The sequence below is a fragment of the Harpegnathos saltator genome, unplaced genomic scaffold (assembly GCF_003227715.2).
Source record: "Harpegnathos saltator strain DR-91 unplaced genomic scaffold, Hsal_v8.6 scaffold134, whole genome shotgun sequence".
Classification (NCBI taxonomy): domain Eukaryota; kingdom Metazoa; phylum Arthropoda; class Insecta; order Hymenoptera; family Formicidae; genus Harpegnathos; species Harpegnathos saltator.
The window spans coordinates 127,341-152,415 of record NW_020229911.1 but is presented as its reverse complement, the minus strand read 5'-3'; the positions used below and the strand labels follow the sequence as shown (position 1 = coordinate 152,415).

Genomic DNA, 25,075 nt, shown 5'->3' with positions numbered 1-25,075 from the left:
TAATGATATTATTAATTAACCTCGCGGCGTTATAACTCGTGCTGCGCAAATATGTTATTTTATTTTCAAAATGTAGAAGTTTACATGCAATAAAGTTTAAGTATTAGGTGCGCAACTAAGTTCCCGCTGTTTTTCAAGAGATGGCTCCAGTAGTAAGTGCTAGTCGATTGTGACATAACCAAAACGTCATGAACCAAGCTTAGACATATGGTAAACAAACCGCTTTGACACATTAGTGATTTTGTTTTTGCGTCATATACTTTTGGTTGTGTGAAAACGTCTGATTTTGTGCCAAATAATCGTCATTTGCGGGAAGTGTTGCTTTTCTTCTTTCATTCGAAGAAAACGGCGGCTGAAGCTCATCGAGAACTCCAAAAAGTTTAGAGAGATGCTGCTCTAAGTGAAACAACGTGCCGTGATTGGTTCCGTCGCTTCAAAGACGGTGATTTCGATGCTGACGACCGTTCGCGTGAAGGAAGGCCAAAAACCTTCGAAGACGCTGAATTGGAGACATTGCTCGATGAGGATCCGTACCAAACGCAAAAAGAGCTTGCTTCAGCATTAGGAGTTACCCGCCAAGCCATTTCCAAGCGATTGCATGCGTTGGGAATGATTAAAAACAAGGAACTTGGGTTCCTTATGATTTGAAGCCAAGAGACGTTGAGCGTCGTTTTTTCGCCTGTGAACAACTGCTCCAGCGGCAAAAAAGGAAGGGTTTTTTTCATCGCATCGTTACGGGTGATGAAAAATGGATTCATTACAGCAACCCAAAGAGAACAAAATCATGGGGACTGCCCGGTCATGCTTCTACGTCGTCGGCTCGGCCGAATATTCACGCTGCGTAGGTTTTGCTGTGTATTTGGTGGGACCAGGGCGGTGTTATTTATTATGAGCTGTTGAAACCGAACGAAACCATCACTGGGGAACGGTATCGAACTCAATTGATGCGATTGAGCCGAGCACTGCGCGAAAAGCGGCCACAATACGAGCAGAGGCAGGAAAAAGTGATTCTACAGCATGACAACGCTCGACCTCACGTTGCCTAACCCGTTAAAACCTACTTAGAAACGCTCAAATGGGAAGTCCTACCCCACCCGCCATATTCCCCAGATATTGCGCCGTTCGATTATTACTTGTTCCGTTCGATGGCACATGGTCTGGCTAATCAGCAGTTCCGCTCATATGAAGACATCTCAAAATGGCTTGATTCATGGATAGCCTCAAAGGACGAACACTTCTACCATGACGGTATTCGAGCTCTGCCAGAAAGATGGGAAAAAGTTGTCGCTAGCGATGGGCAATATTTTGAATGATTCATTTGTAAACATTTTTTCACAATAAAGTTGCATTTTCATAAAAAAAACAGCGAGAACTTAGTTGCGCACCTAATAGTATTTTAAACTAAGTTGCATAAAAGTCGCCTAGAGGTTGGATTTAAGTCTGACCTTATAATTCAGTAAAACTAAAAAATGTGGTGTTCTTCATGTCACTTTGGAATGCAAATAACAAACTTTCATATTTAAACTTTATTATCAGTGTGCGTGCGCGTCCGTGCAAACGGTTAGCATACGTGGACTGCCGGGACCGCTCAGCTATGAACGCGGAGGCGCGTAGTTGTACGTTAGCCGCGACGAAGACAAGGTGTGGGTTTTGATAACTCGGAGATTGGCGGACTCACACTTCTTCATTCGTCGTTGTAACGACGGTACAATCAAGCCGCAAGTCAAGCCGTCAGGACAAACCCAACCCAACAAAAAGAACAAAATGATGATTGACGCTATGTATCACGACGGCGGTAGTTATACGAGAGCGAGATGACAGCGGAGATGCGGAGTGAATTTGGCTCGTTTCACTGTATCACGTGCTGAGAACGTTGACCGCCGGTAGTTTTAAAAATCGAGTTCGGAACAACAACCATGGACCGTGGTCGCGCAACTTTACTGGACTTCGTGTCTGATTCGGCGAATGCTGATTGGCCGCAAGTCGATCAGCTGCTAGATTCGTGGTCGCAAAAACTAACCGTCCGCTGCCTTCGTTGCGAGGTTTTGATTACTGCGATGTTTTGCGGGACAACAAACTTCGTATCATGGTTGTTTTGAACGATGATTTCAACGGCCGCAAATGCGGACCACGAATCTATCACGCGCAACACGTGTGATGTTTACGCGCGAGGACTCGCTGGTCGCTTTCTCGTTCGAAATCCGAATTAACGCTCGCTGGAAACGCCGTGGCTCACGGCGACCCTCAAACATACCGCCCGCCTTAAAACGGCAGTTTCGAAATCCACCTCGCTGGGCCGATATTGCCTATGGGGTTGTGCAATCGATCGGTAACAAGCACAATTTTACCAAAGGCCACTTATACTCAGAATTCTCTATTTTCACGCGGACGACGCGGACTAATCCGTCCGAGCCCGGGTGACATTGAGTCACTCGACCGAGTTCCCACTTACACGGAGGAAGAAGCTGATTTCGTATCAGCACGAGTCATCCAATTTTAATTGGAAGTTGTACCTTCTGCCATTTATTTCGCTGCTGGAGCGTATTAACATAGTTGCCGTACCACAACTTCCAAAACCGTTACGTCATGTGTTGGACTAACTGCCATCGCGTAAGTCTGTTTTCCTAAACCTTCAACAACGACGGCTCAGGAGGGACGGCAATCGCGGATCCAATCAAAAAATGGCCCGGCGTCAAAGGCTCATAATCCTCGAGCGAATTCAATAAAGGGGCGATCGGACGCGAATTCAGACAAGCCTCTATTCTATACAAGAGTGTAGTCATTTCCTCAAACGTGAGGGTGTGCCCTCCGACGACCCGACGCAAATGCTGTTTGACGCTTTTAATGCCTGTCTCCCAAATTCCCCCGAAATGCGAAGCGAACGGCGGAATGAAATGCCAAGATACGCTATCCATGGCTGTCCTATTTTGGAACGTCGGATCTCGCACTGACGCGCGATACGCGGCGGCCAGCTCGCGATCCGCGCCGACGAATGTCATGCCATTGTCAGAATAGATGGAGGCCGGCAGCCCACGTCGCGCACAAAACCGGGAGTACGCGTCCAAGAATGCTTGGGTGGTATACGCGGACACCAACTCCAAGTGAACGGCTCGTGTCGCCAAACAGATGAAGAGCGCAATATATGATTTTCGCGACGCGATCCGGTCCGGCTGATGAGCGAACAACCACAGAGCCCGCGTAATCCAGTCCACTATGGATAAAATAACAAAGCGGAGCCGAGACTCGGACGTCCAGAAGATCTTCCATTAATTGCGCCGGCACGGCAGCGCGCTCACGTACGCTCACAATACAACGGTGGATGCGGCCGCGAATTGAGCTGCGCGCGCGAACTAGCCAGAAGTCGCAACGCAAAATGTTCAGAGTCAGCTGAACGCCAGAGTGAAACGCTCGAAGGTGCGCATGATCAATAATTAATTTAACGAGCGGATGGGAGGCGAGAATGATCGGATGGCGCCTTGAGAACGAGACTGGTGCGCGACTCAACCGCCCACCGACGCGAAGCAGATCATCGCGATCCAGAAACGGTCGCAACGAGAAAATCGCGCTCTTGGCCGGGAAGCTCCGCTGACTTGAGAGCGAGCGGAATTCGACTTCAAAAATCTCCGACTGAATTCTTTTCAGTCAGAAATGTCGTGCGCGATCAATCTCACCAGCGGACAGGGCGAAACCCTTACCCTCAGAGCTTTGAGAATTGAGTGGTTTCTGCCTACACAATGATACAAATCGCGGAATATACGCGGCGACTCGAAGCAACCGCGGCCACGAGGAATAACGCGATGACAGGTCCCAGCTCGCGGAAACCTGAACGATATTCAGCGTAACAATTTTCTCTTCGAGCGGGGTCCCCGCGGGCGAATCGGCATCGCTTATCGGCCATTTGGCCTTCGGACTCGACGGCTATCGCGGTCCGCGCCACCACAGCGAATGCCTCACAATCTCGCCGCCGAAGACACCCCGCGAGGCGCAGTCGGCGGAATTGTCCTCCGTCGACACGTGATGCCACGGAACGTCGGGCAGCCGGGACTGGACATTCGCCACACGATTCGCGACGAAGGTCTTCCATCGAGAAGGATGATGAGAGAGCCATGTACGCACGACGGTAGAATCAGTCCAACAAAAATACGACGCATCCCGAAGGCTGAGAGATTCACACACGAACCCGAGAAGTCGTGCGAGTAGCAACGCAGCCGACAATTCAAGACGCGGGATGCTAAGAGGCGTGAGCGGGGCGACTCTCGATTTATCCGCGAGAATGCTAACAGTGCAGCTGTCGGCGCGACGGACCCTCATATACACGACTGCAGCATACGCAGCCAACGCTCGAAGCGTCGGCGAACCCATGCAGCTCAACATCGACGTCCCCGCCTCCGACTCCTGTCCACCGGGGAATTCTCAGGCCATCGAGATCCGACAATTCTGAATAAATGTGCTGCCACCGAGCACGAAGGGGTTCCGGAACGTCGTCGTTCCAGCTGAGATTGTGCCGCCACAATTGCTGCATGAAAATCTTCGCGGTTATCGTGACCGGTGTGACTCATCCCAAAGTCGAAGAGGCGTGCGATTGCGGATAGAATTTCCCGTTTACTTATCGGGAGTTCGTCGAGAAACGACACGTTGATTTGAAAAACGTCGAGAGACGGATTCCATCCGATTCCGAGGATCCTCAAATTTTCGTCGGTCGCGAGTGACTTTGAGCATACGAGACTGTGATTCTCCTCAGCGAGATCGACGAGGAGGAGCGGCGAGTTGCTCGTCCATTTACGTAACTCGAACCGCAACGAAGGAGCGCGATCAGCTGATCGCACTGGTCAAGCAGAGCGCGAACCCTGGCCGATCGACCGCACGCCGTGCCGACCCTGATCCACGCGGTCGCCAACAGTACCCGCGCGGGACGAACGGCAGCAGTCGTAGCAAACAGCGACTGCACCTCGGCGCGCGGCTCGGCCAACGACGGCGCGTGATCGAGCTCCACCGGCGGCTGAGAAGCAGCTACGGCGCCAGATTCCACGGACAGGTGTAACAGGGAGTGATGCCATTGATGGCATACTCTACATGTATATTTGTTCTTACATTCCTGCGCGGAATGATTTTGGCTCAGACAATTAAAGCAGCGACGATGTTGCTTAACAAGCGCGCGACGCTGGCTCGGACTTTCACGCATGAAGGACGGACACGCACTAAAATAATGATGCGCTTTGCAGAGCGGGCACTGGTTCCGAGTCGCGTCGGAAGCGTCCGTTAACGTTTGCCACGCGATGACGAAATTATCGGCTGTGACGGCCAAGCTAGCAATGCACTCGAGGGCGCGCCCGTGCAGACACGACGTTAGAAAGTGCATTCTGGCGAAATCGAATATGTCTTTATTGTTTATTATAAGCGCGGTGGAACGATCGCGAAATTGCTCCCACTCGTTCACGGCTCCGTCGAATGGCGGAAGCTTGATAGGCGGAAGATGGGCCAACGAAATAGCAGATTGATTTGATGCACATTCGGAATTATCGTTTCGACGATGCGAACCAACGGGCTCCAATTCCTCCAAACATTCCGCCATGTAGTCGAGCGAAGTTTGGTAGATATCCTCGGTGGCGAACTGGTTGTCCTGGAAGTAGTCGATGGAAGGCTTGGTAGCCGACGAAACCGTCCTTATGAGCGCGGCGCGGCCATCGAGATAATGGATCCAGAATTCATTTAAGGAGGAAATCCTCGATCGCACCTTTGCTGGAGTCAAATTGCTGCGTCCTAATTTTTTGAAATTTTCGAGGGCGCGTTCGATTGACCGCTGTAACTGCTGCTGTCGAACCAGTGCCTCGGTCATGATGTCGCTTCTGACCACTCACACACGTCCCCTTGATCGGTGAAGAATGACCAGTGTCCTCACACGCTCTCCGATCCGGCTCGAAGGACCATAAATGTGCGTGCGCGTCCGTGCAAACGGTTAGCATACGTGGACTGCCGGGACCGCTCAGCTATGAACGCGGAGGCGCGTGGTTGTACGTTAGCCGCGACGAAGACAAGGTGTGGGTTTTGATAACTCGGAGATTGGCGGACTCACACTTCTTTATTCGTCGTTGTAACGACGGTACAATCAAGCCGCAAGTCAAGCCGTCAGGACAAACCCAACCCAACAAAAAGAACAAAATGATGATTGACGCTATGTATCACGACGGCGGTAGTTATACGAGAGCGAGATGACAGCGGAGATGCGGAGTGAATTTGACTCGTTTTACTGTATCGCGTGCTCAGAACGTTGACCGCCGGTAGTTTTAAAAATCGAGTTCGGAACGACAACTACGGACCGTGGTCGCGCAACTTTATCGACTTCGTGTCCGATCCGGCGAATGCTGATTGGCCGCAAGTCGATCAGCTGCTAGATTTGTGGTCACAAAAACTAACCGTCCGCTGCCTTCGTTGCGAGGTTTTGATTGCCGCGATGTTTCGCGGGACAACAAACTTCGTATCATGATTGTTTTGAACGATGATTTCAACAGCCGCAGATGCGGACCACGAATCTATCACTAGCAACACGCGTGATGTTTACGCGCGAAGACTCGCTGATCGCTTTCTCGCTCGAAATCCGAATTAACGCTCGCTGGAAACGCCGTGGCTCGCGGCGACCCTCGAATCAGTATAATTAATTTTTTTTATCAATCTATAATAAATTGTTTAGTTGTGTTTATATAATCAATTTATTTATATGATTTATTTCAGATGGGAAGGCAACCACTATACATTGGAGCTCGATTATCTTTAGATGAAAGTTTGTTGATCACGATGGTTTTTATTATTCGGTGAAGATTAAAAGCGAAATCAATCGAGCATCTATTACGTCTTATTTATATTCATCTTCTTGTTTCAATCCTAAGTTCTAAATATACATTTTTGAAAAATTTTGTATTCTTTCCATCAATGAACGTGATGTACACATGTCCTAAATGTCATGATCTTTTAGAACCTAATGTTATTGAAGTTGACTGTACATGTGGACATCACTGTGTCATTGACAAGATCAAGGAAGATGGTAATTTTTTCATTCAACTCTCTGTAAAGACCAGATTTGGAACATAATGAAAAACCATAATTTAGTAAAAGTAATGAGGAAGGAATGTCGAGAAAATGACGTTGTAAATGGTAAGGTTTACAAACGTCTCAGGAATAAGGGTGTCATTGGTGATGATGATATTACACTACAGTGGAATATTGATGGTGTCAATCCATTCAATTCATCTAAAGCATCCTTTTGGCCTATCCAGGCGTGTATTAATGAATTACCATTTCATATTCGGAGGGAAAATATGTTGCTTTGTGGGTTGTACTATGGAAAGCAATAACCTTATGTGAATTCTTTTCTAAAACCATTTGTAAATAAATTAAAATATTTACATAAAGAGGGTATCGATTGCTTAATCGCCGGTAGAGATGAGCAACAAAACATTAATACCACATTACAAAAACATTAATGACAAAAATTCATACATTACTGTCATCTGTAGACTCTGTTGCGAGACCAATGCTTCAGGGAATTAATCAGTTTGATGAGCGATATGATTGTTCATTTTGTTTGCGTAGAGGAAGGAGAATAGCTAGAAATAATGGGAAAGCTCGTGTTTATGTTGGTAGAGTTACACAGCCAAGAACAGTTCAGCAACACATAGAAGCTTTAGAGAGACTAGAAGAGTACAATCAATTACATAGAACAAAAAGAAAACATATCCAAGGAGTAAAATATGCTTCCGTCTTATTTCTTCTCCCTAAATTTGATATAATACAATCTTTTGTCCCAGATTATTTGCACATTGTCTTGGAGGGAACTGTTAAAACATTCTTAAAACACTGGATTGGCAAAGACAGCAAAGGGAAAAACTGGCATTTTAACAAAACAAAACGGAAAATTTTAAATGACAGATTGTTATCTATTAAGCCATCAGTAGAAATAACTAGAGCACCTCAAGGAATCGATAAATTACTTATTTGGAAGGCTTCTGAGTTACGAAGTTTTTTACTTTATTATTCCTTGGTTTATCTGAAAAGTCTTCTGCCAAACAGACATTTGAAGCATTGGTTTCTCTTTGTTTACAGCATGACGGTATTTTTAAAAGAGACAATTACTTATGAAGAACTTGTGAAGGCAAAAGTTGCTGTTAATAAGTTTGTAACTGAAATTTCTGATTTCTACCCAAATTGCTCAATGCTTTACACTTTTAATATTCATGTAATGCTCCACATTCCAAAAGCTGTTAAAGATTTTGGAGGATTGTGGGCTTCTTCTACATTTCCTTATGAACATTTCAATGGTGTTTTAGCTACGTTCATAAAAGACACTAGAAGAGTTCCTCAACAAATATGTACTTCATATTTTAGATTACGACAAATATTTCGCATGAAAGATGAAATTTTTTCGAGGGAATATTCATCTTTAATTGGTAACGAAATCTTTGAAATTCTATTAAATAAGTTTAGCACAAATCATAAGAGACTTCAGATCTCTGAAAAACTACGATTGTTTGGTGCACCTGAACATTATTCCTTTTCTGTTGTGGATAAAGTAACAATTCAGCATGCATTAGGATTTACTGTCCTGAACAGCTGTGAATCATTTAGAAGATTGATATATCATGGAATACTTTTCCATGCTAGTACTTATAATACTCTAACTGTTCGAGATAATAGCATCGCAGTATTAAATAATGGCATTATAATAGATATTAAACGTATTCTTTTGATCGAACACGGAGTAAAATATTGCGTGCTAATAGGGGAAGTTCTCGACATTTGTTCAGAAGAGTTATGTCAGGACAAAGACTTGAACTTAGTCTCTAGTAATTTCCTTTCTGTTTGCCAAAATAATGGCCGAATAATTGCCGCAGTACCACAAGATATTAGATCAAAATGTGTTAAGATACCATATGGCGAGAAGTTCTGTATTATACCTCTTGTGAATAACATAGAAAGAGATTAAGAAAAGCTTTGACCAATACTCTATGAAAGTCAGAAATTGCTCTCTTCCTAGATATTATGTACCTTTATAGAAATGTATTGCTAGTTTTAAGCCTGTGAAAAATTATTGTTACTCAGTACTTTTATTTATTCATAGGAGTGATAAGACTACTGAGTGATAAGAACAGTAATTTATCACTGGTAATTTATTACAGCCAATAACGTATTTCTATAAGAATAAAGTAAACACAAAATGACTGTACAAATAGGTAGTATTTTATTATATTACACAATTTACTGTTTTTTATTGTAATCATACTTGAATTTATGTATGATAATATATTCAATAAAACAGTTTATCATTTCTAATCAATTGTACTTTGTACCTTGTAATAAAGAAGTATCATTTAATAATTTAATATATTGATAAGAAAACTTGTCTTTTAAGTTCAGAACTACAATAATAAGTCTTAAGCTTTAATAAATTAACCAGTCATAATCAATTACTCTTCTCAAATTCGACTTGCGATTAGTAAATTTCTTAAAGCATAAAGTTTAAAACATCTATTGTAGATCCGAATTCAAGCATACTACTGAAATTTCTCAAATAAAATACCAGATGAATAAGTATTAATATATAATCCAGTCCATAATATAATTATCCAAATAACATATTATGACGCGTTAAATACGTCTTAAAGACATCTGAAATTCCTAGACATCTTCAAAATTATTAATAAGACGTATTTGTATTGTCTTTAAGATGTCTTTTAGACATGCGTGTTGTTTAAAATAGTGATAGTTATATAATTGACATGCGTTTTAAGCACAGACTTTTGTATATTACTAGACAGCTAAAAGTCAGCTGCTTTGTACATAAGGAATTAAGAGTCTATTAATATATAGAAGTCTATGGTCTTAAATATTATTTAGTAAACTTACAATTATTACAAAATATTCGCAAGTTACTTCAAGCTTGCAGTAAATAACCCAAAACTATTATTGTCTTCAACAGGTTTAAGTAAACTTTAAATTCTACAGATTTAACTAAATTTAATTTCAACCGGTTTAAGTAAACTTTAAGTTCAATGGGTTAAGTAAACTTAATTTCAACAGGTTTTGAGTAAACTTTAAGTTATTGTGTATAATTGTCAGTAAACTGCAAAATACTTTAAAATACTTTAAGTAACTTTAAAAAACTTTAAGTAGATTTTCTTAAGGGTGTAACGCGCGAAAATAAAATTTTTTCACGCATATGTATCTGTGTGTGTGTATATTAATTGCAAGTATCGATAAATTTTAATATAATTTTGTGCCGTTATCAAAAACTCAAATACCAAGATTAATAATTTATATCACATAAATTTATATCACATAAAAAATAATGAAAATTTAATTGTTTTTTCGCGAAATTCGCTCGCATAATACTTACAGCGATTAGATTATCTCTCACGTCTTTTGTTAGGAGATGACTCTTAATACTGAGCATGATGTCTTGAAAATCCAATGCAAAAATGAAACCTGCACCGTCCTTATCGAATTTCTTGAAGGCTCCCGTTGCGTATTCTTCATGAAAGTCCTGAGGAGAATATATTTTTTTTTAATGGAATACAGCATATTTCTATTATATTATAATATATTAACAAATCTATTATATTAATTTACTATATATTAACGTAACTACATGTTGTAAAAAATACAAGTAAAACCGTATAAAGCTTTCAGAACATTGGAATTCTAGAGAATTTCGTTAAGAAGAACAATTCTGGAGAGTTTCGTTAAAAAGAACAATTTAAGGATATAGTTTTCCTTTTCAGAATTGCATCTCTCTTTGTCAGAACTTCATGATTTTTACTTGATAATTGGCCAATGATATATTCTACCAGGTCGTAAAGAGGAAGAAGAAGCTTTGAAAGCGTTATTTAAATTAAATAATGGAAATCACTGCGACTCACCGCGATTACTTACCCATCTTTGCTGGTGTCGGCGATACCAGCAAGTAAACTGACAGAATGGCCAGGAAGAGGCTCGGGGCCAGGGGCAAAGCGCCTGGCCCTGATGGCGTTCCTGGCCACGCCTGGGCTCTCGCCCTCGCCGATGGGAACCTGTCCGCGGCCATGCGGGACACGCTGAGTGGATGCCTCAGGGAGGCGGCATTCCCCCCGGAGTGGAGGAGGCCAAATTGGTCCTCCTCCCGAAAGAGAGCAAGGTGCTCGGTAATGCGCCGACCTTCAGGCCGATATGTCTGCAGGACGAGGCGGGCAAGATGCTAAAGCGCATCATTGCCGACCGCCTCGTCCAACATCTGTCCCTGGAGGGGCCGAACCTCCACGACCACCAATACGGGTTCAGGCCCGGAAGATCCACGCTGGATGCGATTCAGCGGCTCCGGGACCTGACCCGGGTAGTCATGGAGAGGGAGGGCGAGGTGTTGTTGGCGGTATCGCTGGACATCACAAATGCCTTCAACACCCTGCCCTGGCCGGAGATTGGGCGGGCCCTCGAGTATCACGGGGTGCCTGCCTATCTCCGGCGCATCCTGTCGGCCTACTTCGGGGGCAGGGACCTCGCCTACTCTGGGAGAGGCGAGGTCCAGGGTCGGCGCGCCATGGAATATAGTGTCCCGCAGGAGTCGGTCCTCGGCTACTACTTTGGGACATCACGTTCGACTGGGTATTGCGCTCTCCCCTTCCCCCCGGCTGCCACGTCATCTGCTATGCAAATGACACATTAGTGGTAACCGGTGGGAGGGGATAGGGGAAACCCGCCTCCGAACAGAGGCGGCATTGCATTCCGTGGTAGGCACCATCATGGATCTGGGACTCAAGGTGGCGCCCCGGAAAACGGAGGCCGTCTACTTTCATAACGGCCGCCGAGGGGGAGGGGGCGCCGCCGGAGACTCAGATCCGGGTAGATGGTGTCCGCGTCCGCGTCAGGCCCACGATCAAGTATCTGGGCCTGACGCTGGACGGCCGGTGGAACTTCGGAGCCCATTTCGTAAATTCATTTCTTATATCAAACTCTTTATTTATTCTCTTTATTTATTGTAATGTATGAATTAAGTTTTTAAAATTAAGAATTTAATTATTTAAAACACACGTTGAAGGACAAACTAACAAAGATTTCGATGTAATATAAAGAATAAATGTAAAAATATTTGTACTATAAAGAATATTTTTAAAATATTTGTACTATAAAGAATATTTTTAAAATATTTTCTTAACTTATCTAGTAGTTTTACAAGTATTATTTAAAAATGTAAGATAAATATATACAAAAACAGATCTACCCCATGCATATTGTCTATTATTTAATATTATTTTAACATGCATTATTTATTTGTTCTTACAGAATATTGTGCTAAATCCCTTAATAAATCAACTTCAGAAATGAGTTCTGAGGTAATCAAATCAATAGGATTTAAATTAAACAATTTTACAAAAACCGAAGAGGGCAAGAAAATAATCAACAAACATAAATTAAACCTTGGACTACCCATAGACTAATTAACCAGAAAATAAAAATCATATCGAACCATATAATCGTAATGATTAGTATATTTTCTTATTTTAATCTTCTTTTTGCGGTTTTGATTCATATGATCCAACATTATATTATAATTTTTTTAATAATTAATTTAAGTTTTTTAAGTTAATTTTTTCTCTTTCAGTTAATGAAACAAAAATTATTTTTATACATTTTTAAGTTTTTCAATATTTAAATTTAGTTAACCAAAGAACTTGCATGCTTCAGATAATATTTTATGTTTCATTTGAATAATATTAAAAGTTTTTTATAACGCATTGCAATTTATTCTGTTAGTTATGCATTAATAAAATTATATAAGATAATAATGTTAATAACATTTTACATTATATACTTTTTGATTATCTAGTATGCTTCCTTAATATTCATCCTAGTTTATTTTTAGTAATTTCATTAGTTTACTTTAAGTAACTTAAAGTTTACTTTACAGTTTACTTATAGTTTGGTTCCAAATTATAAAAAATTTACTACAGTTTACTAAAGTAAGCTCTTTGGTAAACTTTATAGTTTACTTTTAGTTTTCTAAAATAGATTTTCTCAAGGGCAGACAGTTGGCGCTGACCAAAGCGGGCGAAAAGTTAGCTTTCCGTACTTTATGGCGTTCAACTCTCTTTTGAATAACATGGAACTTATTAAACGTATCTACTTGAACGCGATCAACGGCCATAGATATCAAGAAGTTACTAAAGGTATGCGACCAAGATTTTTACTACAATAAATAGGTACCAATTGATTTTTCTATGGTCGATATTATCGAAATTATCATCTTTACTTCCAGAGGAATTTCTGTATTCTGCACAAATAATGTCCCAGATAACCTAAATAAATTATATAATTAAATTAATATAAATCATTAATTATATAATTAAATTATATAATTAAAATAATTATACATTAAATAAAGTAGACATCCTGTTTCATCTATGCGAGTTTCATTTGCTCCACCAAACTGGGTGAGTATTCTCGATTTGGACATCGGTATGTTCTTCTTCTTGTTGGTTGATCGAGGAAAGATCACGTGGTGTGGCATGGTCGTTAGCGTTGATCGCAAGAAAATGTTTGGAGGTTGATTGATTCAAAGAGCGATTGCGCTTCTACGCTGATCTGATCAATGACAAACAATAAGAAAGAAAGAAAGGGAGAGAGAGAGAGAGAGAGTGTGTGTGTATGTGTGAGAGAGAAAGAGAAAGAACGAGTGAGCAAGTCACGTAACACTATCGTTGCACCAGCAAGCACATCGTCATCATCCAAAAAAATGTCGAGTGTGTCATTGTTGGCAATGGAGAGATGGAGACCGATTTCCTACTGAGCAAATTATTCCTAATCGCCTTCTAATGCCTACAGCGCTTAACTGCATTATTATTTCCGATATTTCAATCCGATGTTCGTAGCGATTCTCTTCCTGTATTGAAAGCGTTTGTTTACGTGTTTACGCTGCCTGTATTGGCTAAAACTTACGACATAATTCAGAATTACACTAACAGCTTACAGCAAGCAAACTGTCCAGAGATCCGTAGCTGCTTGGCTATTGGAGGTTTCAGAGTCATTAGCGATAATTAAAAAGTTAGTATTAGTTGGTATAGTCTACAAATTATTCAGAGCACTTCATATAATTTGTAACCTACGCTCTATATAATTTATACTAAAAAATTTGTATTTTATATTTGTATAAAATAAAATTTATATTGTTTACTCACAAATGCCAATTTTAACTTATTCAATAATAACAATTCTAATCTAACGACCAAGGTTATGCACGCCATGCGCGCCATTTAAAGCGATCAGCTGATTTAGTACAACTGTTGCTGCCAATTTGCGTTCAACTGTTGAGTTCAAGACGCTGCTCCGGTGCCACCAACTTGCTGCCAACCTATGCGCGCAACGTTTGCGCTCTGTTTGCTGCAAATTTGCATCAAACCCTTGATGTCAATTATTGATGCCAAATCCATAGCTTAAAAGTGCTGCTACATGGCTATGGATTTGACACCAACAGTTGACTTATGTTGGTGCCAATCTGCGCGCAGTCTGCGGTCAATTTGCTTACTGGGCAGCTTTTACATACTGTTAATGGCTGTGAATCTATGAATAAAACCAAATATTGAATTCAGAATCAATGAAGCAGTCATTTATTATTACAAAAATGAGGCAACCAATAAAAATACCTTTTAACGAGCTATTTGATGTATTAGGAGTGCAAAAAAGTTCTGAGCCTTTTTTTGCAAAATTCAAAATTTATTTAAAAACAAACAAAACTATATTAATCAACGAAATATTCCCCGTTTGCATCGATGACCTTTTGCCATCTTTCGGGCAGCTTGCGAATTCCCTGATGGTAGAAGCTCACCGGCTTCGAGGCGATAAAGTCATCAATGCATTTTCGTATCTCTTCAAGTGTCACAAAATATGTATCAGCCAAGAAATGCTGCAGAGACCGGAATAGGTAGTAATCGGAAGGCGCCATGTCTGGGCTATACGCCGCGTGCGGGAGAAGTTCCCAGCCTAACGCAAAGATATGGTCCTGAGTCACTTTCGCAACATGTGGTCGGGCATTGTCATGAAGCAGTATCACTTTACGACGTCCTTTGCCAGTAAATGGCCTCTTTTCTTCAAACGCATCGCTCAAATTGCTCAATTGTTGCTGAATAGCGATCTGCCGTTACTGTTTCACCCGGCTGTAACAACTCGTAATACAATACACCTTTCCAATTCCACCATATGCAAAGCAAAACCTTCTTGGCGTGGATATTGGTCTTTGGCGTCGATGTCGAAGGTTGACCAGGGTCAACCCATGATTTTTTACGCTTCGGATTATCATAAAGTATCCACTTTTCATCACCTGTAATGATTTGGTGCAGAAAATCCTTTTTCCGGAACCTTGAAAGCAAAGTGAGTGCCGTGTCACGCCGTCGATTTTTGTTGTCTTCGGACAGTGCATACGGAACCCATCTGCCTTCCTTTTGAACTTTTCCCATTGCATGTAAACGTGTGGAAATATCTTGTCGCGTAACGCCAAGTTGCTCTGCAAGCTCCTTTTCAGTTTGTGCAGAGTTTATATCCAACAATGCTTGCAGTTCGTCCGTTTCAATCTTTTGAGGGCGTCCAGCACGTGGTTCATCTTCAAGATTAAAATCTCCTTGGCGAAATTTTTGATACCACCTTTTACACGTAGCATAACTTACAGCGTTCTCTCCATATGCAACACAGATCATTTCAGTGGCTTCAGCAGCATTTTTCTTCAGATGAAACGCGAAGTGGGTGGAAAATCGAATATGCTCTTTTGTTATTGCCATCGTGAACACTGCTGATTTTAAGGTTATGTGCATCAAACGCCAAATCGCACGATGTTTCGAAAGACCAAATGTCACTACTTTAAAATCGCAAGAAGGCGGGAAAATTAATGCAATTTACATTGTGGTTTCAGTAGTATGAAATCTAAGGCTCAGAACTTTTTTGCGCTCCTAATACATCTGTCTAGGACAGCCCTGTCTAACCTGCGGTTCGCGAGCCGCTCGAGGCTCTTTCCCCACCATGGAGCTCAAGCATGGCTCCTCCCACTCTTCCAGTCGACTGCAGGGCACGCCGCTTCTCACGAGCCACTCGTGGGTTTTCTCTGACTCTTGGCCTTATTGTTAGTTCCTTTAGGAGCATCGTAAGTGAGAGGAATATCGCTTTTGAGAAATTTCGTTTATTATTATATGCTATTAAATAATATTCATATCCCTATTATTACTATTATTATATTAACTTTAATTACTCTAACTATATTATTCTATTATTATAGTCTTATATTATTTTCTATTATATTAACATATTCATATTATATTAACATTACTATTATGTCGAAAAGAAAGCTTGACACGTCTAATAAACAATTTCAACAGAGATGGGAAATTGATTATTTTTTTTCTTAAATGCGGAAAATAAACCGCAATGTTTAATATGTGGCACTGCAATTTCCTCTATTACATCTTTTAATATTTCTCGTCATTATAGCACAAGTCATGCAAATGATTACGGGCATTATAATGGAGATAGTAGAATACTAATTTTAAAAGATCTCAAAATGCAACACACGCTAGAAAATGTTAATAATAATCCATCCTCAAATAAAACCTTGCAACAACAGTGCCTTGCAGCGTCTTATGCCGTATCTTTAGAAATTGCACGAGCGAAAAAGTGTTTTTCAGACGGAGAACTGATTAAAAAATGTGCAATTGAAATAGCTAAAGCTTTCGATAATACACAAACAATAGAATTATTTAAACACGTATCATTATCGCGTCAAACGGTTGCTCTTAGAATTAAAGAAATTGATATGAATATTAAACAAAAGTTAAAAAATGTATTGCAAACTTGTCGATATTTTTCGCTATGCCTTGACGAAAGCACAGATATTTCAGATGTTAGTCAATTATGTATATTTGTGAAATGTATCCAAACGACTTTTCTATTAATGAAGAATTATTATCATTGGTTTCATTACATGATACGACGAAAGGTATTGATATATTTAATGCTGTTTTTGAACATGTAAATGAATTTTGTAATTGTTTTGAAAAATGCACTGCTATTGTAACTGATGGAGCAAAGACAATGGTAGGAACTGAAAATGGGTTTTGTGGACAATTAAGAAAACATAATATTCATTGTCCAATGCTACTCTGTATTATTCACCAAGAGGCATTATGCGGAAAAAATATAAAGATGGCTACAGTAATGAAATTAGTGACAAAGATCACAAATTTAATTAGAGACGGTAATAAATCTTTATCTCACCGCAAATTTCAAGCATTTTCGCAAGAAGTACATGCTGTGTACCGAGATCTACCGCTGCATTGCGAAGTTCGTTGGTTAAGTGTTGGTAAATGTTTGAATCGTTTCTTCGTTCTTAGAAATGAAATACCTATATTTTTTAAAAATGAAGTTAAGAGTGATACCGCTGATTTGGAAGAATTATTTTAAGATTCAAACTTTCTGAGCGAGCTTAGTTTTTTAGTTGACATTACACAACATTTGAATGATCTTAATTTAAAATTACAAATTCAAAAGCAAACTATCTCAAATTTAATGCACCACATAAATGGATTTCGGAACCGTTTAACTGTGTTTAAAATAGAAGTAATGAAAGATGAATTAATTCACTTCCCTTGTTGTGAAGAGTTGAAAAAAGATTTTCCTTCTATAAGTTTTATCCATTTTTCTAATTTTATAAATAACCTTATAGATGAGTTTAATGTACGTTTTACTGATTTTGACAATTTAAAAAGTGATATTATTCTTCTTAACAATCTTATGACAGTTGCAATTGATCAACAAAAAGTTAAATATCGAATGGAGTTGTACGATCTACAAGCTGATCCTTTTCTGATAGGACGAACAGAAAGTGGACTGGAATTTTTTAAACTTTTACCGGAGACCACTTATCCTAAATTAAAAGATTTCGGCCTTAAACTCTGTTCTATGTTCGGTTCAACTTATCGTTGTGAGAGTACGTTTTCAGTAATGAAGCAAATAAAAAGTAAAAATCGTGTTTCGATGACCAATGCTGCACTGTCCCATTTAATACGGATCGTAACTTCTGAAATTTCGGTTAATATTTCAGCACTTATTGATCAAGCGAGACAACCACAAATTTCGCATTAAACATATCGAAATAGCAACGTATAAAATGGCATTGCAAAATGGCTTGCTTTATTATCTGAAATAGTTGTATACCATCGCGACATCATCTCTAATGTGTTTAATTTTCCCGTCGTCCCTGCTTGTGCGTAAATAAGAACATTTGGCGCCGTGCATTATGCCGTGACTGAGGACGTAATGGTGGGGGAAGCCCATAGCGGTAAGTGGGATCAATGGCATCATTCAGCGCACAAAACTGTTGCGGGATCGCTCCCTTCCTCAGCGCTCTTTTCCGCTGAATATTTTGCTGAGTGAGCACTCGATGATAGTGTACACTTAGTGCAAAAGTTCAAAAAGTGCATGCAATACAAATAGACCTACTACTCAACATAAAACAGAACGTGACAAATATGAATAATATTAATATGTTTCAAATTGCGGCTGATGATGGGCTGAATATGAATATTGTACGTAATATTGTCGATAATGTTATCCAACCGTTGCCCGAAAATAACTTATACCCTAGACAACGTCGAGCTGCAAAAACGCGCAATGTGGAATATTTTGAGTTAACAATTCCGACATATACGGACGATCAATTTAAAGAACATTTTCGAATGACTCGAAGAACTTTTGAGGTACGAATTTCTCCCGTAATATATATGTATATATAATGCAGTACACAATTATTCTTTCTTTTTGCTGTTTTTATTTAGGTATTGCTAAACGTAGTTGGAAATCATATGCAAAATGATCAACTGAATGCCAATCTCCCTCTGAATAAGAAGTTATTATTTACTATATGGTTGTTAAGTAAGCCTGAGTCTTTTCTGACTGTTGGTGATCGATTTGATATTCCAACCAGCACGAGACATGGCATATTTAAATCAATAGTATTTGTTTTAGCAGAATTAATGCCACAGTATGTTCGGTGGTCAAATGCTGTACAACGAGCTATTTCATCGCAAGTGAGAATTTTAATAACGTGTTTTACATAAGTTAAATTTCATTTAGATTTATTTTTATATATATTTTAGATATTCGCAGAACGTTCACATGGCATACGAAATGTCGTGGGGGCAATTGATGGATGCCATATACCAATAAAGCAGCCACTTAGAAATGCAAACGATTATTTCAACAGAAAACAATTCCATTCAATAATATTACAAGGTATAAAGAAAAAGTATTATTTTCAAATTTTACGCAATCTATAAAAAGTAAATTTATTAATAAATTAAGAAATCAATTTCTTATAGGAGTTTGCGATCATTCTGCACGCTTTATCGACGTGTTCATTGGAATACCAGGAAGAATGCACGACGCACGCGTGTTCAGAAATAGTAGATTGTTTCAAAAGTTGACGGATAGAGAGAACCCACTTCTTACACACGAGCATTTAATTGGAGACAGCGCATATCCGTTAATGTATAATTTAATGACCCCATTTCGAGATAATGGGCATCTTCCTGCAGTTCACATTCGCTATAATATCAGACTAAGTTCTATTCGCTCGATTATAGAGCAAGCATTTGGATTACTTAAAGTAAAATTTAGACATTTCCGATGCAAACTTTGGAAACACAATTATAGCATGTATATGCATGCTCCACAATTTTATAATTGATAATGGGGAAATAGAAGACTATGAAAGAATTAGAATCGATGACGACAATGTTCCTACAATCAATATATATCAACAAAATACAGTTGAGGATAGGTTCCAGATGCAGGAAGCAATAGAAAAGAAGAATGCTATTGTAGCTAATTTATAAATTTGCAAACAAGTAATTTGTAATAAGCCGTTTATTTTTAATAAATATAAGCCATTTTTACAAATCTTAAATCTAAACCTTATAGAAAACTTTAGTAGAAAACCTTTTTTTAAATAATAGATAACTTTATTTTTATATTTTATCAATGAGTTTTTTTAAAAGCTCGTTCCTCTCTTGCTGAATTTTGTTATTGTTGTCGATGCTTTTTTTCAATTCGGCTATCATTTGAACTCGCTCATTTTCTACCGCAAGTAATTGCTTTCGCAAATCATATGTTTTTTTGAAGTATTTTTTTTCGTCGTTGACTTAATAATTAATATATTCGGGAGAATTTGGAAGAACAGAGGAAGAACTTTCAGTTTCGCTCAAAGAATGTTCTGCTGTTACACTAGAAGAAGAAGAAGAAGAAGAAGAAGAAGAAGAAGAAGAAGAAGATGAGTAAAAAGAATTTATAATATTTTCTTTGATAAACGAATCCCCAATGAACGTTGAATCGAAGAAATGTGAAGAATATGTTAAAGTGCTCATCAATACGGGTATGGGTGTTCTTGATGGTGATGACACACATATCTTATCAATGCAGGAGATAGCGTCCTTACAGGTGATAAACGAGTTGACAGTCTTGGTTGTTCATGAGAAACAATTAATCTTGTTGAAGATGTAGTGGATACTTCAGGAGATAAAATTGTTGACGTAGCAGATGATGAACATTGTGTTACAGCACAATCCATAGAAGAAATTGTCGGTCCAAAATTTATTGTCTGGTCATCAAGGAATATTTCTTCAAAAATATCATAATATTCCCATGTTATATGTCCTCGTCCCGTTGAATTTTTTCGGTTATTGTCCTTTATTGTTCTGAAAGTCTTTTTTAAATTGCGTAACTTTCGGTCCAATATATCTTCAGTCAAAGACTTATAACCATTTTTATCCATTTCTTTTACAATCTGTGTCCACAGGTTTCTTTTCTTGATTTTGGAATCACGGAATTTTTCTTTTCTCTCCTTGTACAATTCCAATAATAATTTTGTAGAAGTTTTACTGTCCATTGTTGTTTATTGCTTTCTTCTGAATCAAGTATATCTAAATCATAAAATATATTTTACAATGTAATATTAATGTTAATGATAATAAACTAAATGTTAATGATGAAGTCAATTGTGATACCAAAAACTATATTTTAATGAATTTACTGTTTGCGATGTGTCCACTACAATTTTCTGTAAAAGTGTCATTATTAGAACCAGCAACTTCCAAAGAATTTAAGTTGTTTTTCATATATGCTTGGAAGAAAGCATCATCTAAAACATGTACAATTATTATTATACATATTATTATCGCACATAAGCAAGTATGATATATCCCAGTAAACATACATGTCTAAAAGATATCTAAAAGATTTCTTTAAGATATCTTTTAGACTTGTATATCTAAAAGACGTCTTAAAGAAATCTTTTAGACATCTTTTAGACATATATGTTTACTGGGATATAATAATAGTGTAATTTAAGATTTTGTAGGTTGTAGGTTAGTTGTATTTGTAGATTAGTTATATAATTTAATTTTAAAGTAATATTTCTTTTAATTGTACGTACCATTCTTCAATTTCTCATGTACTTCCAATGAATCTACAATATTATAATTTAATCCGTTATATATGTATTCCATTTCATAAAAGGCCATTGCGATCAATTCCGTACATAACCATAACAATAAACGATATAAGACATCTCGTAACAGTTGTGCCGATATAGCGTAAAAATTTTTGCTGGAAAAAATGGCGTCCACTACCGTAACATGTTGTGGGAGCGCTCCGGAAAACAGATTATTTAGCGCATAAATCCACAGCTGTTCTGTGCGCTGAATGCGGCCAATGGCTCTTTTGCTACTAACGGTTAGACAGGCTTGGTCTAGGATATTAGTTTGAGGTTAGGAGGTTAGGAGTGGGCTGGCCTGCACATTATGCCACAGTAAAGTTTTATTCTATCTCAGCAACTTTAATTCTATCTCAACTATTGCGAAGTCTAAAATCTAACAAATACTAGAAGAATCAAGGGACAAAAAATATTTGTGTGAAAATAATTAGAAATATCTTGAATGAAGTCATTTTCTTTCTATTTTCAAGCATAGTCGAATCACATCGAACTTCCGCAACATAAATAGTGATAAAAATGCAGAAAATCCATTTTCTTGTAACTTCTTCTCTTGTGGAACTTTCTCCATATTAATGGATCTGGCACACAATACGCAGCAACATTTCCCGTGCGGCAGAAATTCACGCGGTAGTCGATAGGCAGCGCGCGGAGCGGCGAGGTAAAGGGAATAGCGGTGGGCGGAGATAGTCGAAAATCGGCCATCGCGTGCAAATTTTGCCGAGCTCTGCTCTAGCTTATTGCACTAGTTCAGCAGTGCAGCTACAAAGAACAAACCATAAATGCTGTTTTTGCAATAACCAATCAACACCAATATATCAATCTCGATACCTTCAATGTATCGATATATATATCGATGACGTCACAATGACATCATCTTGACATTAAACCTTGGTCTACAATACATGTCGTAAGTTGTAAGCCGTAAGAATTGGCGAATCACAGTCGATTATCACAAAAATAATCTGCTATAATTGGTCAGTTCTTACGGCTTACAGCTTACAATACATATTGTAGACTAGGCCTTACTGCATAGGCTGCGTTCGCTTTGAGCGCTCACGAGTTGTAAGCGCTTATGCGCTTATGCTTATGAACGCTATTTTCAATCGTTCCGTTTAGCTTCTAAGCGCTCACTTTGAAACAATTAAAATCGTTCGCTTTAAAGGAATAAGTAAATATAAGCGTTAAATATGGAAGACAAACGTAAACAAATATTAACCTTATTTGCTGAAAACTTACTTTTGTTAGATATTTTGAATAACGAAGAAAAAAATTACAATGAGGAATTAGAAAATATATTTCTCATTTTACTTTTAATTAAAAATCCGATTGCTGAAATCCCACGACTAAACAATTATGTTGAAGAAATTATACCAGCATATAATGAGGAGCAATTTAAATCACATTTTAGGTAAATGTAATAATTTTTGAACAAATACATTTTTAAATAATTATTTTATTTCTTCCAAGTTTAAAAAAATATTATAAATTAATTACATTCAAAATATACAATGTACAGTTGTTGTTATATTATTAATTTTCACTAAGGTATATTTTATTTATAAAATTTATGATATATATAATAGAAAAATATTCCAATGCAATCCAAAATACATTCCAAAAAAACAATCCCAGGCAGCATACATATTTTTAAAAAATATAAAAATACCCCACACAACAATATGACGTCTAAAAGACATCTAAAAGAAGTTTTAAAATTTTTTAGACGTCTTAAAAAGTTGTCAGAATGACGCCTTTATGACGTCTTTAAGACGTCTTATGTCCCGATTTAAGACATCTTTTAGATATTATTTTAAGACGCCTTTTAGACATTATTTTAAGACGTCTTTTAGACATTAATTTAAGACGTCTAAACGGCGTCTTATTTAAGATAATTTTAAGACGTTTATAATCTAATAGTCGGTAATACAGGTTACTTTAATTTTAATAAATAATCGTAATTTTATATAATAAAATTTAATTTTATTTAATATAACATAACATAATATAATATAATATATAATATATATAATATAATATAATATAATATAATTGATTTGGAAATGATCTGCACCATACGTTTGGCAAAGATCCGGATCACATTCCCTGACAGCCAGATAACAAGGACACTGCTTTGTATTGCATTGCGCCTTGCACCTACACTCAGGAAATCTGTTCTGGCATTCGCTGCTGATAAAACTTCTCGCAGAAGTTTTGTACTTGTATATGTATATTTTTACTTTGATATTTTTGTTTCGAGATGTCCATAAAAGACTTGAACATATTTAAAAAGTTCCTTTACCTACATGTACAAAAAATCTCTATTACAATTTTGCAAAATTGGGCAGACAAATGAAAATGTAAAATTTAATTAAAAATAGAGAGGCATACAAATCAGGCAGTGCTTATTTCCTTTCTAATATTTCAGCTGTATGTATTCGCTTGATGCACCATTTATACATGTAAAAGTCCATATAATATATATACATATATTAGAGAAACTCCATTTTTCGCTCAATACCGACGAATTTTAATTGTTCCGTGGTCTATATCTGAAAATTATCACATGATTTTGATTGTTTGAAATTAATAAATTAAACAAAACATTACAGCGACATACCTATAGTCAAAAAATAATTCTTCACCAGGTTGAATTGCTCTCTTAGCAAAAATACCTATTCTATGATCACCGTTCACCATCATTATTTTCACATAACAATTTGGATTTATCGAGTGATTAGCGAACTTTATTTTATTCCCTTTCCGTGTCGCGTCTACAACAAAATCTGAAACCGACCAAAAACTTTTAATTTTTATTATTTTTCAACATTTAATTAACCACTATCTCTACTTACCATTGTTAAGATTAAAAAGGAAACTACACATATATTTATCATATACTTTTCCCCTCCTGTCAGCTTCGTCTTGACTGATAATTTCGCCGCAATATTCCGAGATGAATTCATTCTTCGCTGCTGATCTTTCAAATTGTATAAAGTATATTTCAAATCAAAAATTCTACTCATTGAGATTATACTGATTTTCACTCTAATAAATTAAATTTTTCGATACTTATAAAGACCACGTTGCACGCTGACATTTTTGCAAGATTTAGAATTGATTTGGAAATAATCTGCACCATACGTTTGGCAAAGATCCGGATCATATTCCCTGACAGCCAGATAACAAGGATACTGCTTTGTATTGCATTGCGCCTTACACCTACACTCAGGAAATCTGTTCTGGCATTCGCTGCTGCACTGATAAAACTTCTCGCAGAAGTTTTATGCTTATATACATGGGCATAAATTATCACACTGACGGCCGGGATGATCACAAAGTGCAAACTTGTGCACGTGATTAGCACCTATTCATTCAAATAAAACGTACGAATTAGAGGTAAATAAGATGAGGAGATAATATAAAATTTAACATACCCGAGTCCTTAAGTTGTATTTTCCGGCAATGCATAGACCACAACCGATGCTTTTTTTCTTTTTTCGCGACGGTGTGAAGTCCTTGAGATTT

General features: G+C 38.3%; 2 protein-coding genes across 4 annotated transcripts; both read right to left on the bottom strand.

Moving 5' to 3' along the window:
• Nucleotides 1–20,062: 20,062 nt before the first annotated feature.
• Nucleotides 20,063–22,041, bottom strand: LOC105181132 (uncharacterized). Its single transcript, XM_011137710.3, has 3 exons — nt 21,491–22,041; nt 21,089–21,196; nt 20,063–20,978 (listed from the first exon to the last, which is right to left on the bottom strand). The coding sequence occupies exons 1-3, from the start codon at nt 21,576–21,578 to the stop codon at nt 20,836–20,838; spliced, it is 339 nt and encodes a 112-aa protein (XP_011136012.1). The 5' UTR covers nt 21,579–22,041; the 3' UTR covers nt 20,063–20,835.
• A 2,023-nt stretch (nt 22,042–24,064) lies between these two features.
• Nucleotides 24,065–25,075, bottom strand: LOC112590695 (histone-lysine N-methyltransferase E(z)-like). Of its 3 annotated transcripts, XM_025308032.1 has the most exons (4): nt 24,774–24,833; nt 24,403–24,522; nt 24,168–24,333; nt 24,065–24,099 (listed from the first exon to the last, which is right to left on the bottom strand). In XM_025308032.1, exons 2-4 carry the CDS (start codon nt 24,431–24,433, stop codon nt 24,078–24,080), a joined length of 219 nt encoding a protein of 72 aa, XP_025163817.1. In that variant the 5' UTR covers nt 24,434–24,522; nt 24,774–24,833; the 3' UTR covers nt 24,065–24,077. The 3 variants fall into 3 exon arrangements, 2 of the variants coding, with proteins under 2 accessions (XP_025163817.1, XP_025163816.1); XM_025308031.1 differs by lacking the exons at nt 24,403–24,522; nt 24,774–24,833 and adding an exon at nt 24,985–25,075; XR_003114394.1 differs by lacking the exons at nt 24,065–24,099; nt 24,168–24,333; nt 24,403–24,522; nt 24,774–24,833 and adding exons at nt 24,859–24,914; nt 24,985–25,075.

Coding starts and splice junctions, on each gene's coding strand:
- LOC112590695 (XM_025308031.1), bottom strand. CDS start 25,018: ATGCATTGCCGGAAAATACAACTTAAGGACTCGG. Junction 24,334..24,984: donor AATACAACTTAAGGACTCGG/GTATGTTAAATT, acceptor GGTCGGTTTCAG/ATTTTGTTGTAGACGCGACA. Junction 24,100..24,167: donor GAATTATTTTTTGACTATAG/GTATGTCGCTGT, acceptor GATAATTTTCAG/ATATAGACCACGGAACAATT.
- LOC105181132 (XM_011137710.3), bottom strand. CDS start 21,578: ATGGCCTTTTATGAAATGGAATACATATATAACGGATTAAATTATAAT. Junction 21,197..21,490: donor ACATGAGAAATTGAAGAATG/GTACGTACAATT, acceptor TACATGTTTTAG/ATGATGCTTTCTTCCAAGCA. Junction 20,979..21,088: donor TAGTGGACACATCGCAAACA/GTAAATTCATTA, acceptor TTTATGATTTAG/ATATACTTGATTCAGAAGAA.